The 15,906-nt window shown below is 55.8% G+C and overlaps 1 protein-coding gene across 4 annotated transcripts in view; it reads right to left on the bottom strand.

Moving 5' to 3' along the window:
• AKT2 (AKT serine/threonine kinase 2) overlaps positions 1 to 15,906 on the bottom strand; it is a 50,127-nt gene that overhangs the window by 29,239 nt on the left and 4,982 nt on the right. The window contains exons 1-2 of one of the 4 annotated variants that reach the window (XM_053905936.1): positions 4,089 to 4,218; positions 733 to 862 (exon numbers count right to left, since the gene is read on the bottom strand). The exons of 1 other annotated variant lie outside the window; for it this stretch is intronic. In XM_053905936.1, the coding sequence (XP_053761911.1) occupies positions 733 to 778 (46 nt within the window). In that variant the 5' untranslated portion in view covers positions 779 to 862; positions 4,089 to 4,218. Of the gene's footprint in view, positions 1 to 732; positions 863 to 1,596; positions 1,732 to 4,088; positions 4,219 to 15,906 lie in introns of those variants that run through there. 2 more of the 4 variants (XM_053905937.1, XM_053905935.1) reach the window with 2 other exon arrangements.

Here is a 15,906-nt window from a genome sequence, read left to right as displayed (position 1 = left end):
TCAGCTCCCCCTCGCTCCCCCTGCTCCAGCCACCCAGGCCAACTCAACCAAGCACATTCCCACCTTCATCCCTGCTGCCCCTTTCCCTAGGACCCCCTTGCCCAGCTCTGTGTGTGGCTCACTCGCTCCCCTCCTCTGGGGCTCTGTTCACTGTCCCCTCCTCAGAGCGGCTTCACCTCAGAGTTCTTACTTCTCACTACAGCACTTATCACCTCCTGGCATCACAGATCTGCTTCTCTGTTCACTGTCCCCAGCCCCCACTGGAATATAAACTCCGTGAGGACACCACATGTCCCAGGAGCCTGGGACCCTGGGACGGCCTGGCGCACCACACACACTCAGTGAGTATATGCTTAAAAGAATGAACGGGGGATGTCACCCCACTGTATTACTTCAGTGAAGTGACTTCCCCTCTCTGAGCCTCAGTGTCTTCATTTATAAAATGGGGCTATGAATGAGACCACTAATATAGAGGCAGACTCGAGATCTGGCCTGGGGGCCCATGCGGGGGGCCCAGGCAGATCTGTGGCTCCCCAGGCTGCTGCTGAAGGAGATTCCATGAAACAGGCTTGTAAGGAGCTCCTGGCCTGGGGCAGGCAGGTGGGGCTCGGCACGCAGGCTCCTCGGGCTGTAAAGACCCTGTACCTCTGCCTCCCCGGGCACCAGCCGCCAGAAGGAAAGCCAAGATAGAAGGGGAGACACGCAATCCGGTGGACGAAAGCAGCCCCTTACCACGCTTGTGGAGCCAGCCTTCTTTGATGACAGACACCTCATTCATGGTGGCAGCGTAACACGCTGTCACCTAGCTTGGGACAGCTCAGGGCAGCAGGACATGCAGGAGGTGCGGTGGACAGAGCACAGTCTGCAAGACAAGAGAAGAGCCCATCAGAGTGCGAGAGGGATTCGGCCGGCCGAGCCGGGCCCGCAGCCCCTACCCTCAGGGCGGCCAGGCTCTGCCCCCCACCCCCCACCCCCCACCCCCCACCCCACCAGCTGGCTGTGCTCTGTGCTCGGGGTGCTCTGCAGGGTGGAGCCACAAGGACAGCCCAGTGTGAGGGGGGAAGATGTGGCCTTGTCCTCAGGGATTCCAACTGGGGACTGGGGGGAGCCTGCCCCCACCCTCGGGACCTCACTCTGGAGGGCCTGGCGGCTCCTGGGCGGCTCCTTGGCCCACGTGCAGGCCTTGCTGAGCAGAGGCAGCCCTTCCAGCCACCTTCACCCCACACTGGGCTGGAGGAAAGGGAACCACGGCTCCACCCCATGTCGCTCCCAGGCCCCCACGCTGAGGTAACCTGGGATGAATCAGACAGCCCTGGGCATCGGAGGGATTGCTCAAAGCCACCAGCATCTGCCTGCCCCCCCACCCCCACCCAATACACACGCACGCACACAGGCACCCTCTCTCTCCCTCCACCCCTCCCCTCCTTCCAACCTACCACCCCCGGCAAACCGAGTGCCCCAAACCCCCTGCGCCAAGCCACCCCAAGTCACTCTCTCAGCCTCGGTCCCCTCTTTGCCCCCAACCAGATGACTGAGGGAAGACAAGTCTCTAACGTTCAGGATCTTGAAGGAGACGACAACCTACTGCATACGCACTTGTCTGGGGCTTAGGAGTCAGTCTGGGGGCTCAACCGAGGCCGTGGGCCCTTCCCCAAGACCTGCACTTCCGTCCTCAGGGACCAGCAGCCGACAGACTGACAGACGCCGAGGCCTCCGGCTTCGTCTCAGGTTCCCAGGGTGGAAGGGAGAAGGGCAGGAGGCAGCCGCCCGCTGGGCCCCTACCTGGAGCCACAGGCCTGGACAGGGGCCACGGAGCCCAAGGCGCCTTTCGCCTTTCCCGGCCTGGGGTTATTTGCGGACAGCAGGTCAGGAGCCACAGCGGCCCCCGGAGAAGTGGCAGCTGGCTCTAGGGACACCATGGGCATCAGCTTTCTCTCATGCCCCAGGGGAGCTGGTGGGCCGGACACACTACTGCCTGGCATGTGACGGTGGCAGGCTGCCCGGGCCCGGGCCGGGTAGGGAGGTAAGTGGGAGGAAGCGAAAGGAAAGACAAGATGGACAGTGACGGGGAAGTAAACAGCGGGGTGAGAAATCACGTTCTGGACTCCGAGCTGCAAAGGCAGGGCCAGGAGCAAGCAACGGGGGCTCCCTCCCACAGCAGGCATGACCAGCACCGAGTGGCCCACACCCCACGGACGGAACGCTCAGCATTGCAGACCCTCCACCCTGAACATCCAACCAGCCCGGGCTTCCACCTCCAGGGTGACCGGTCTCTGAATCTGCCCTGCCCCGCCTCCCGCCCTCCTGGTGGCCTGGCTCACTGGTTCACGTCCAGTGCTGCTCTCTCCCTCAAGTCCCCCCACCCCAGATCCCTGCTCTGTTACTGCTCCCTTTCATCTGCCCCCCCATTCAGCAGCTAGACCCCCCCAACCTGACCCTGTCCTTCCCCCACTCGAAAACCCTCCGTGGCTTTCCGCTGGCCTCGGGAAAGAGCCAAGCTCCCTCACTTGGGATTCAAGGCCCTTCAGGACCCGGCCTCTGCTGACCTTCACTCCAGCTGCCTCCCGCCCCCGCTCGGCCCCAGTCGTCCCCACTGTCCATCCACCCGCTTCCTGACACCCCTCCCAACTGCCCTGGCCTTATCCCTGGGCCCTGAGCCTCTGCTCTCAACCCGTATACTCCATCTAAATCCAGCCCCAGCCCTCCAGGTTAAAAACCCTTCCAGGGTTCCCCAGTGTGCTCAGAGAACAAAATCCCTTCCATCATGAGTCTAATGTCACCTAGAAAGCTCTCAATAACACCTAATGACCATAACAATGACTATTACAGCCAGCGCTACCCACCTCTCCAGCCCCTCCTCCCCACCTCCCTCTACCAGCCTTCTGTCCCTCAGACCCTTCCCTCTGGCCTCCATCCCCTGCACCTTCTGTGGGTTTTCCCTCCTCCAGGAAGCCTTCCTGACCTCAAGAGGCTGTCTTGGGGCTCTCTCTGCACCTCCTCGGCCAATTCTCCCAACACCTATAAAGTGCTAATTCTGCGGACCAGCACAGCATGTGGATATCTGCCGAGAACACAGTAAATGAACCAAAGTCTCCCCAAAGGCTTCCCGGCCACGGAAACATCTCCAGAGTCTATTCACACCACCAATCTTCTCCGAGCATGTCCTAAGCTCCAGACACTGCCCTGGGTACCAGAGATGAATCATCAGTAAAACACAGCCCCTGACTTCACGGAGCTCACGTTGTGGTAGGGCAGACAGGTAACACACAGGCACATGCAGAACACTATCAGCCGGTGGCGAGGCGCTGAGAAAAGTAAAGCAGAGGAAAGGATGGCGGGGAATACGGGGTGCTACGTTAGCCGTTAGCCGTGTGGTGTGGGGGCCTCATGAGGAGGGAGTGAGCCATGCTGACAGAAGGGAAAAGAATTTCAGGCAGGGGAAGAGCAAGTGCAAAGCCCCGGAGGCAGGAAGTACTTGTAGAGCGTGAAGAACTGCCAAGGGGCCGGTGTGGCTACAGGGTAAGGAGCCATGAGAGGGGGGAGGGGAGAATGCTGGGGGCCTGCGTGAGGTGGTGGTGGCAAGTTAGAGAATTCCTTCCCTGATGCAGGGGCCGACACTGCGCTTTCCCTGGGACCAGCTCAGTTCGGAAGTTCCAAAGAACCGGGATGGAGAACCCAAGTCCAAAGGAAGGGAGGGCACAGAAAGACAGGACGGGGGGCCTAGTGTCCAATCTCCGCCCTCCCCCCCCCCCCACCAGCCCCGCGACTTTACCTCCATGATTCTGCACGTCTCGGGCGGTCGGCCACACTGAAGCACCTGCTGTGCGCAGAGGCTCAGCCTACTGCCTGGCCCCCAGTGAACAGACAACACGTAGCCACCGTGATCAGAGAAAAGCAAAGGCAGCCAGGTGTGGCCAAGAGTGGTCAGGGTTACAGAGTCCGAGAGCCACTGCCAGCTGGGCGGCCTTGAACAAGCAGGGTGTCGGTGCCCTCACGGAGTCTCTCCTGAACGCTCCCAACCACCCCAGCAGGGGGGCCGTGACCGTGCCTGGGGGAGGGCAGAAGCTCAGAGAGTGTAAGCCGTTTACCTTGGGTCTCCCAGCTGAGGAGTGGTGGAAGCCCTGGCCGCTGCTCGGCACACCGGGGCCACGTTTTACATTCTCATTTCAGCAACTAAGAAGCCCGCAGCAGCTTGAGCAAGGGCAGGGGGAGGAACTGGAAGATCCCCTACGTCCTGCCTGGATCCTGCCCCGTCCTCCCACTGAGGGTGGCGCCTCGGCTGAGGTGTCTGTGACGCAGTCCAGAGGTGATGAAACACCAGGCACCGAAGCCAAGAGGATGGCCTGCTCCCTGGGGAGCTGCCGATGGAGGACGCCCAGGCGGGAGGACAGAGGACAGCCTCTGGAAGCCAGGTGTCAGCCCGCAGGGGACTGCCCTGGCCACTGGCCCGCAGGCCACACACCCCACGGCAGGGAGTGCCTGTATGGCCCCATCTCCACTAGCTGCTTCCTTGAGTGTCCAGGCCTGAGTCCGCTGAGGGCCTGGACCAGATCTGCAGCTTGTAGGCTCAAGGTGAGCCGCCTGGGAGGCAAGGCGAAAAGAGCAAGGGCACTTCACAAGAGAGGACGCTCACACAACCAAGGAACGCACACCGTCTCATTAGTTAGGGGGAAATGTGAATTAAAATCGCCTGCTAGGATGGCTGAAATTTTAAAGACTGACAATGCCAAGAGTTGGTAAGGATACAAAGGAATACCTCCCAGCGTTAAGTATGAAATGGTTCAACCACCATGGAAAACTCGCAGTAAAAATTAAAACTCAGTATATGCCTACCCCATGACCCAGCAATCCCTAACCCACAAACCCTCAACAGAAAGGAGTGTGTGTATTTATCAAAGGGCACATACAACAGCAACACTCACAGTACCCCCCCATCTGCAAACAGACCGGATGCCTACCCACAGGAGAATGGACAAGCAGTGGTAAATTCATACAGCAGAACGTTCCTCCACTTACTACGGACACATACAACAGGGACAGAGTGTAAGCAGGTCACAGTGAAATAAAAGAAACCGGACACAAAGCAACACATCAAGTGTGAGTCCATTCACAGCAAGTTCAGAACAGACAACGTCACACCACTTGTTTAGGGGTGCGCTTCTCACTCATAAAACTATGCAGATGGGGCACTTGGGTGCCTCAGTCGGTTGAGTGCCTGACTCTTGACTTCGGCTCAGGCCATGATCTCACTGTTTGTGTGAGTTCAGGCCCCGCACTGGGCTCTGCTTGGGATTCTCTCTCTCCCTCTCTCTCTCTGCCCCTCCCCACTCACCCCCCCTTCTCAAAATAAATAAGCATTAAAAAAAAAAGTGCAGAACGTCAAGGAAACAAATCTGCAAAAGTCAGGAGAGCAGGTAGCTTTGGGAGCAATGGAGGGGGGATTTCTGGGAGCTGACCATACTCTCTTGTGGTTACGCAGGCCTCTGCTCTGCATCCATTTGTTATACTGTACCATACAAAATGGGCTTAATGTATTTTTCTGTATTTTATAACAACAACAACAACTATAAAAAAAGAAGCTGGGTGGGGGGGCGCCTGGGTGGCTCAGCTGGTTGTTTAAGCATCCAACTTTGGCTCGGGTCATAATCTCACAGTGAGTTCAAGCCCTGCATCAGGCTCTCTGCTGTCAGAACAGTCCTGCTTCAGATCCTGTCTCCTCCCTCTGCCCACCCCCCACCCCATGCTTGAGCACGCTCTCTCTGTCTCTCTCTCAAAAATACACACACACACACACACACACACACACACAGCGCTTAAAAAAAGAAGCTGGGTTAGACAGTCCAGAGAATGCGGGAAGCCGACATCGGGGCTCCTGGCTTCCAGGGCTCGCCCACCCCAAGGATGCTCTGCCTGGATTTCCCCCTCAAGAACACCGCGTCACCAGTTGAGTAAGAAGGAGCAACCAGGGGTCCAGAGGATCGGAATTTCAACCCCAGGCTCTGCTGGCTTCCCAGCTGTGTGGCCACAGGCAAGTGACACCCTCTGTGACTGTAGTGCTCCCATGTCTACAATGATCCCACTGGAGATGGGACATACACCCCAGGAGGGAGCAGACAGCACATCCCCAGCCCCACAGCCTGCGGAGCAGGCTGGCGTGGGGGCAGGGTACCTTCAGCTCTGCACAGAAGCAAGCTGAATGGGAATGAAAACCGCTGCTCGCAGTGATCTGTTCTGAACAGTGACAGGGGAAGGCGACTGAACAGGGGTCTCCAAGGAGGCTCGGACCACTCTGGCAAGCTTTTGTTTGTTTAAATAGCCGCTGACTACAGGAGTGTCACTGACTTACTCTATCGTTATGTCTCAAACGCTCTATGATAATTTATTTTAAAACTTCTTTAAGACAGAGTCACCTGGGGTGCCTGAGTGGCTCAGTAGGTTGAGCGTCCAACTTCGGCTCAGGTCACGATCTCACGGTCTGTGAGTTAGAGCCCCGTGTCGGGCTCTGTGCTGACAGCTCAGAGCCTGGAACCTGCTTCGGATTCTATGTCTCCCTCTCTCTCTGCCCCTCCCTTGCCCATGCTCTATCTCTCTCTCTCTGTCAAGAATAAACATTTAAAAAAAAAAAAAAAAAAAAAAAAGAGGCACCTGGGTGGCTCAGTTGGCTAGGTGACCACTCCTGGTTTTGGCTCAGGTCATGATCTCACGGTTTGTGAGTTCAAGCCCCGCATCTGGCTCTCCACTGACAGTTCAGAGCCTGCTTGGCTCTCTCTCTCCCTCTCTCACTGCCCCTCCCTGTGTCCCCCCCCCCCCCTCTCTCTCTCGAAATAAATAAACTTAACAAAACCATTAAAAAAACCTATTTAAGATATTTTTATTCCCATCTATTTGATTCACGGGTGTTATGTATTGCTCAGTGGTTTCCAAACTGTAGTAGCTCCTTCAGAAGCTTCATCTCACAGTGCTGGAGTCAGATCCATGAGAGGCAACTTACAAGACGATGCAGGGCCATTGAGGAGAGGCCCTAGTGGCAGCCTTGGGAAGGGACCAGGCCCCGGGAAGGGTCCTTCCAAACCTGTCTCCTCATTTGTAAGAGTAGGGCTGCTTGGCGAGGGGGTAGGGCTGTTGTAAAGCCTCGCTGAGCTCTCGTGCTTCTGTCCTCACATCTATAGTCTGGGATCCTGTGACTACCTGAGTCAGAGCCCATCCCTCCTGTGCTCAAACGCTCCCGTGTCCCCATCTTACACAGAGCAAAAGTCAGAGGCCTTACAGGAGCCTCTGAACACTAGGAGGTCTGCACGGTCCTCCCTTTACTTCTCTAAACACACTCCATTTCGACGATGCCTACTCCTGTGGCTCCCCCAGCACACCCTCACCTCAGGGCCCTTGCACCTGCTGCCCCTCAGTTGGGATGCTCTGCTCCCTGGTATCTGCAGGGCCCCACCCCACTTTCTTCAGCTTCTGCTCAGGTCACTTTCTTTGAGAAGCCTCCTAGACAAAAGGGAGCACCCACCCTACCTCCCCTTACCCTTTATTTTTCTCTATAAGCACTTTATTGCTGGCGTGACCATATGTATTTACTTAGTTATTATAGCTTATTGTCGACCTCCCCCCACTATGATGTCAGCATGGTAAGGGCAGGGGCTCTTGCCTGTCTTGGGCCTGCTGGATCCTCTGAGCCTTGCAGGGTGCCGGGTATACAGTGGGTGCTTCGTAAGTATTTGTGGAATGAATGTGCAGAGTGAAGCCCTGTGCCCAGAACAGGCTCAGAGTAAGTTAGATTCCTTTCCTTGCCATTTATCAAGTTCTTTTTTCTCTGGCCCCCTCTCCCTGACCTGGTTTCTATGCCAGACAGCACAGATGGCACAAGGAGGCAGGAGGGGAGCCGAGGCTCTGCATCTCCTGGAGCTGGAGACAGCAAGGTGGGGCTCCTTCCCTGTGCTGCAAGCCCCAGGAGCCTGTCGCCTGCCCTCTAGTCTGCCTTCCCTACAGCTCCTGGAGGAGGACTTGCTCAGGAGATTAAATTCAAAGATAACAGGGGCACCGGGGTGGCTCAGTCGGTTAACCATCAAACTTGGGCTCATGAGTTCGAGCCCTGCATCAGGCTCTGTGTTGACAGCTCGGAGCCTTAGGATTCTGTCTTCCTCTCTCTTTGCCCCTCCCCCACTTGCACTCTCCCTCTCAAGAATAAATAAACATTAAAAAAAATTATAATCCAAAGACAACAGGAACCTGTCCTTCAACAGGCGGCACCTGCTTATGGGAATCTGGAAGGAAAGGCTCACGGGGCGAGCGGAGGGAAACAACTCCCTCATGTGCCATCCACAGCTCTGTGAACCGGTTCCGCGTTTTGGGAGGGCACTTCAACAAAACTAACGAAGTGGAAAATGTCCCTGTCGGAAATTCTCCTGCAAAAAATGCTTAGGAGGTTCGGAAAACGTACAGAGGTCGTCCTAAAGCGGGGTTTCTCAATCTCAGCAGGAGTGTTATTTGGGGCCCGAGAATTCTTGTCACGGGGACCGCTGTGCACAAGGGAGGTTTAGCAGCATTCCTGGTCTCTACTTGCTAAAGCCCACGGCACACCCTCCCGAGTTGTGACTATCAAAAATGTCCTCCCCCACTACCAAATGTTCCCTGGGGGCAAAGTCACCCCCCCCCCCACCCCCGACTGAAGGTGTAGCTGCTGAAACAGTGAGAGCCCGGAAGCAACCTAAGTGCCTGCACAGGGGTCTGGCTCTGTAGTAGCGGCTGATGTGACCACACCAAAGAGTGAATGAGCGCCTGTGTCGCACTCAGCACACAGCACACACCAGGCGACCTAAGCGCTCGGTACCTGTGAATTCGACCCTCCCAGGCACTTTTATAATCTTTCTCCCCCCCCAATGTTTATTTTTGAGAGAGACAGAGCACAAGTGAGGTAGGGGTACACAGAGAGGGAGACACAGAATCCGAAGCAGGCTCCAGGTTCTGAGCTGTCAGCACAGAGCCCGACGCGGGGCTCGAACTCACATGACCTGACCCGAAGTCGAATGCTTAACTGACCGAGCTACCCAGGCGCCCCGCCCCCTCATCCCTTTTCTGCAACACCAACAAGTACACAGCACACGGCCTAATTCTGATTCTTTCTCACACACTGACATTCTTGAGCCAGTCGTCCTTGTCACCGTCCAAGTGTAACTGTCTTCTACAGCATCGTCTTCAGAAAAGCCGTCACCCCATCATCGACAGTGGATGTTCCAGGGAAGAGTACCTTAGGCTGGAGGCCAGGAGGAGGTACGTGTTTAAACAAAACATTGCACGCATAGGGGGGGCGGGAGTCAAAGTTGCCTCCGGGACCAAATGCGCCTCAACTTCAGCTCTGCCACTTGCTGTGTGACCTTGGACAAATCACTTCCCCTTTCCTTGCCTTAGTTTCCCCATCTGTAAATTAGAACAGTACACACTCCAAGTCTGCTGTGAGGCATAAATGAGTTAATCCACATAAAGTCCTTTGAACTTTGCCAGTGTGGCAAACGATCAACACCTATCAGGTGTTATTATTTCCTCTGGTGGGTGGAGACACAGGGACCCTCACTTCCCACGTCGCACATCTCTGTACTACGTGAATTTTTACCTACTCTACCTCCTTGGTACAAAGACAGCATTAAAGATACTTTTTTTTCTCTTAAACACCACACACTCCCCTCAGCTGCCCCATCTGTCTGCTTGGAGCAGGTAGGACTGGAAGCAGACTGAAGAGTAGGCGGGCTGCAAAAGATACCGGGACAAGAATAAGCACAGAGCAGATTTCCTTCTCTTCCTCGCCACCCCCGCCCCACACCTTCCCCCTCACCCCGCCACCTAGGGCCTTGCAGCACCCACAGAAATCATGGCAGATATCGAAGTCAGCCTGGTCATGGGCTCCAAACACACCGACTGCACCAGGCTGCAGCTGTGAGAGACCCTCCAACCAGAGCTCTGACCCTGTCCCTCCCCTGCTTGGGGATCACATCCAAGGCTTTTGTGGAGACAAGGGCCCACCTGAAGTGGCCCCTGCCTATTCTCCTGCCTCATCGATCAGCAGCACCACCCCCCCACACACTTTCCCCTTCTCCTGGTCCCTTGAACACTCCTTGCTCGCTCTCTCTCTCTCACCCCAGGGCCTTTGCACATACTAGTCCCCTACCTGGCCCTGCTCACCCATCTTTACCTGCTAAATCCTCATTTCCTCAGGGAAGCCTCCCCCGTCTGTCCTTGCCCCACAATGAGTCACAGATCCTCAGACCTTAGCCTTACCTGTCCCCTCACAGCACTTACGTCTAATGTGCTCAGTCACCTGTACAATTATCTGGGTAATGGTGCCTCCCTCATTGGACTGGGAGCTCCACAAAGCAGGGATGGGAGTGTCCTGGTCCCCACTGTGTCCCCACCACAGGCCGGGCCTAGAGCTTTCATTAACTAAGGGTAGCGGTAGCAAACACAATCCCAGCTTTTGGGGCCAGAATTGTGTCAAGTAAAGGCAAAACAAAAAAGTCCTGAATTCATTCATTCCACAAACCTGGCACTTAGGCCGTGTCAGCAGTGCTCTAGTCACCAGGAGGCAGCAGTGACCAAAACAGAACTCCCTGCCCTGGGGGAGTTTGGGGGGGAAGGGGGGGAGGGTGGGCAGGCCTCAAAATGAAGCTAAACGAATAGGCAAATTACATGCTGTAACAGAAGTTGACAAATGTCACGGATAAAAGCAGCACACCGAGGACTAGGTCTGTGGGAAGGGGTAAGGGTTTCCAGTTTTATCCAGGGTGGTCAGAAAACGGCTCCCTGAGATGGTGAAATGGGAGCAGAAACCTGAGAGATGAGGTAGCCACGGGGCCAGGGGAGAGGGGAAGAGCACTCCAGGCTGAAGGAGGGTGGCACCAAGGCCAGGGGTGGCCTGCACGAGAGCCAGTCAGGAGGGTGGAGGGGAACGGGGCACGTGTGACTGCGGAAGCCGGGGTGCCTGGCTGGGCAGGGCCTGGGAGTTCACCGTAAGGGCTGTGGCTGTTTCTTAGGGACAGATGGGGAACTGTCTGGCTGGAGGTGAGGCGGGATGCGGAGCTCCTGGCCCCACTGAGGCGGGGGTTGTATCACAGCCGCCTTCTCCAGCTGTCCCCGGAAGAAGCCCTATGCACTGGCCCGACACCCTCACCTTCTGGCTCACTTGGGGACCACAAGGACCCACATTTTACCAAAGAGGAAACTGAGGACAGAACGACTGAGTACCCAATGCTGGGCAGCCAGGACGCAGGCGAGGAAACTGGATCACGTCCGTCCCAGCCCTGTGCCTCTTCCACCTCCCTCTGCCCACACTCAAGAGGCCGAGTCTCCTCCCACCTCCCACATCCCCTCCCACATCCCCAACGCCCTGCAACCCGGGCGCTGCCCTCCCCCCCCCCCCCCCCCCCCCCGCCTTGTACACAAACACAGGCGCGCACAAGTACACCAGGCCCCCCTCCGGTCTGGCTGAGGGGTTCTGGCCTCATAGGCTTTGCTCCATATCATCATCTGCCTGTTTCCCTGGCCAGCAGCTTTGAGGCAGGGTCTGGTGGCGTGAGTCCCCTCCTCATCCCTAGGGCACCTAGGAGCAAACAGGCAGTCTGACCCATGGCTAACATTTACTGAGTGCTCACAACGTGCCGGGTCTGGATTCCTATCAATTCTCCTAGCAACCCTGGGAGGCAGATGCTATTACTATCCCCATTCTTCAGAAGAGGAAACTGAGGCCCAGGGAGAATACGTCACATGCCCAAGATCACGCAGTGGGTGAGTGCAGGAGATGGCTGATCTAGCCAACAGAACTTTCTGTAATAACGGAAATGTAGCTATAGCGGCTAGTGCAACTAAAAAACTGAATTTTTACTTGTATTTACACTTAATTCGCTAAAACGTAACCAGCCACACACGGCTAGTGGCTGGCCTCCTGGAGGTATAGCTGTCCGGGACCTCTCTGATGAAGCAGTGGGAGGCTGAAGGGGCCCAAGGGGCTGGATGACCCCAGCCTGCCGAAGAGAAGCTCCCATGTGGCTCCATCACTGCCAGCCCGGACCCACTCAGCCCAGAGAGCTGAGACAGGGCTCAGAGGCCCAAATCCACCCCCAGAGGGCTGGTCAAGTCAAATCCTGACTACTACCTCCAGGCCACACAGGTCGCTTCTCTGAACTTCAGGGTCCTCATCTCTAAAACAGGACGTTACTACGAACCTGAGCATGTGCTTATGTTATCTCAAAAGATGTCTTTTGGGGGGGGGGGCAATCCAGGGTCATCATGGGGACCCAACGATACCTGCTTCAAACACAGCTGGGGATGGAGCCAGCACTTTGGAAAAGAGGTGGTAATGACACAAAGGCCAACTCCAAAGTCAAGGGCCAGCCTGAGCCTTAGTTCATCAGAGCTATGGAAGAGCAGCTATGTTAATACTGTCACTAGTTGGTTAAAAGGAATCATCCAGATGATTCACGACATGCCCATATTAACTTGTTGAAAACAGCTAAAAAAAGTAGACAAGTCGCAGACACTACCCCAAAAACACATGCTTAACACCCGCCACCACCCCCACCCCCTCCAGGTCTTTGGACACCAGTCTGAGAAGCACAGACTTGCCTGCCAGAGCTGAGCCCTGCCACCCTCCTCTCCCGCCACCCCACTCTCCCAGCTCCAGTGGCAAGTATTCAAGCGTCACCACACTGAGGCATATCCCACCTCAGGACCTTTACCTATGCTGCACCCCTGCCTGGCCCGTTCCTTTGGGTTTTCATGTCAAGGCCTGAATGCCTCACCTTGGGAGCCTTCCCCAAGTTCCCCTCCCACCAAGTCCGGCCAGATCTCTGTTCCCTTCCTCGGCGGCACCAAGCACTTGTACAACAAACACTACTTCTCTGCCTCCTCCAGCAGACTGGATGCCACTCCCTGGCACCTAAAACTATACACGGCACATAGTACGTACTCGATAAATTATCTGGTGAAAGAATGGGATACACAAATGATCAAAAATAGCCACGGGCTGGCTCCAGAGGCCTTTCAGGAATCAGACCCCAAGGCAGGGGTAGGGGAGTACCTCCCAACCTTCACCCCCACCCTCGGCTCAGGGAAAGGAAGAGGCTGGCCAAGGCCGGGGCTCTCTGGGCATTAGGGGGTGGAGACAGGCAGCTGTACCCCATCTCCAAAGCAGGGATCGAACAGAGCTAATCCAGTCATTTCCAGAACAACTGAGGCCTACTTAGTGCTGGCTTTGTCTAGGAGAAAAGAAAACAAAAAAGATCATTTGGAACAACAGTAATGAGAGGTGTCTGGCTGGCTCAGTCAGTGGAGCGTACGACTCTTGATCTCAGGGTTGTGGGTTCGAGTCCCACATTGAGTGTAGAGATTATTTAAAAATAAAATCTTTAGGGGCGGCTGGGTGGCTCATCATTTAAATGTCTGACTTTGGATCAGGCCACGATCTCAAGACTTGTGGGTTCAAGCCCTAGATCAGGCTCTGTACTGACAATGCGGAGCTGGAGCCTGCTTCAGATTCTGTGTCTCCCTCTCTCTCTCTCTGCCTCTCCCCGGCTCACGCCCTATCTCTCAAAAAAAAAAAAAAATAAAAATAAAAATTTTAATAAAAAATAAAATATTTTTTAAAATTTTTTAAAATCTTTATTCATTTTTGAGAGAGAGAGACAGAAGGTGAGCAGGGGAGGAACAGAGAGAGGAGACACAGAATCCAAAGCAGGCTCCAGGCTCTGAGCTGTCAGCACAGAGCCTGACGCGGGGCTCGAACCCACGAACTGTGAGATCATAAGCTGAGCCAAAGTTGGATGCTTAACCAACTGAGCCACCCAGGCGCCCCCCAAAATAAAGTATTTTTAAAAACACCACCACCACAACTAATGACCTCAGAAACAGTGGCCATGGCATTGATCAGAGGCAGAAGAGTCAGTCTTAAAGAAGCAAACTTAACCCCAGATAGAGCTGGGTTCAAATTTCATGTCTGTTACCAACTAACACTGTGACTTTGGGCAAATCTAATAACCCGCATGGGCCTTCATTTGTTCATCTGTAAAATGGGAGGAAAGTTACACTGAGCTCCCAGGTCATGGTGAGGACAGGTGAGAGCAGGCGCTTCAGGCCTTAGGCCCCAGAGCAGGGCCCAGCACAAAAAGGCCACCCTGCTAGCTCTCGGCAACACAGCATTCTATGTAGCTTTCTGTGCCTCAGTTTCCTAACTACCAATGGCAGTGACTCTTACCCACTCATAGGCTGCTGTGCCGGAGCTCAACACATGCGCAGGCTGCTCAGCATCATGTCTGGCTTGAGGGGGCCAGGGGGCCTTGGTGACAGGTGTGATGAATATTCCTCCCTAGCCCTCCCCGGCAGGAACCTCACTCAGCTAATCGGCCTGCCACCTCCTCCCACCGGTCCACCAACAAGCCCAGGCTGGTTGCATCCAGAGCCCCTTGGCTGCTCAGATGCCCAACCTGACCCCGGCTGACCATCTCCAGCAGCAGCACGGATCCACCGTCCCAGGAGCCCCTGGAGCACCGTCCCAGGAGGCCCCACGTCAAGCACTTTCTGACAAATGAGATCCCTGAATTCACCCTACAGCCCCGCTTGGAGGGGATGTTCCCTTTCCCACTGAGCAAAATGCACCTCAAAGAGTTGACACAAGGACCCAGGGTTCCAGAGCAACCAAGGGAGAGGCCAGGAGCAGGGTGCAAACCCAGGTCAGCCCGGACCACGACGCAACAACCCACCTTATGATGAAGACCTTGAAATCAGGCCAGGGAGGGCTAGGGAGAGAGGCGACAGAGCGGCAGCTGCCCCAGTCCCTTCGGAAAGGGCTCACGAGGTGGCAAACCAAGGCAGGCTTGGATTTCTGGCCTCACCCTTAGAAACAACATCTGCGGACGAGCTTCCTGGGCAGAACGGCTGGGCTCGAGGAACTTCCTGCATGGACCTCTACATGTAGGTCTTCCCTTAGCCAACCCCGGAGCGTCTTGCTGTCCCCTGCTTCACGCACCCAGTGCAGCCAGGCTCTGCTGCGGGTGCTGAGTTGGCGGTGGGTCCTGCCCCCCAAGGGGGGCCAGGCCCAAGCTCCCACCCCCCCCCCCGCCCCTCCACCCCCCCCCCCACTCCCTCGCTCCCTCCCTCCTGGTCCTGCTCCCAGGGCTGTCTCCCCTAGCTGGGCCTCTTGCTGCTTGGCTGGTTGTCCAGAAGAGCCTGCCACGGAACCACCCCACCGTGCAGCCCAGAGGCCTGGTGGTTGAGAGCCTTCCACTGAGAGCTCTTGGGAAGCTGAAGAGAGGCCCAGGGAGGGGTGTCCCTAGTCCTCCAGAGGCCTGGAGATCAACTGCAAAAGACACTCCTTTCCATCCCTTCCCACCCTAAAGGCTTTCTCCCCAGGAGAAAGACCCCAGGAGGTTTGCTCTGAGGGTCTCCACTCCTTCCAGGAAGACAGTTCAGAGACAGCCTGGCCCCTCTTACTGCACTAAGTATGAGGCTCAGGTGCAGGATTAGAAGCCACTTTCACCCACAATTACCAAGCACCTTGCTGGTTTGGGAAGACTCTGGAGCCACATTGCCCAAATTCAGAGCCCGTCCCCAACACTGCCAGACCCGGCACAGGTTACCAAGGTTCTCCAGGCTTCTGCGAGGTGGGAATCAGAGCCGATTCCTCCTCAATCTAAGGGACCTTCACTCAAGTCTTCCCATGCTCCTTTTACAGCACTCTAATCCCTACCTACATGTCACCTCCTCCAGGAGGCCCTCCCTGATCACCCCAGCTAAAACACAGTAATATCCCCACACTCTCTTTCCCCTGATCCCTATTCAGTTTGCCTTCATAACACTTATTACAAACTGATATCCCGCCACAGATTTGTTTGCTGGGCACCTGTCGCCACTAGAAGGTAGGCC

This window comes from Panthera pardus, unplaced genomic scaffold, assembly GCF_024362965.1.
Source record: "Panthera pardus isolate Hobbes unplaced genomic scaffold, ASM2436296v1 HiC_scaffold_18, whole genome shotgun sequence".
In the NCBI taxonomy this organism is placed as follows: Eukaryota; Metazoa; Chordata; class Mammalia; order Carnivora; family Felidae; genus Panthera; species Panthera pardus.
The sequence above is the reverse complement of the archived record's forward strand: the minus strand, read 5'-3'. Positions and strand labels throughout refer to the sequence as shown.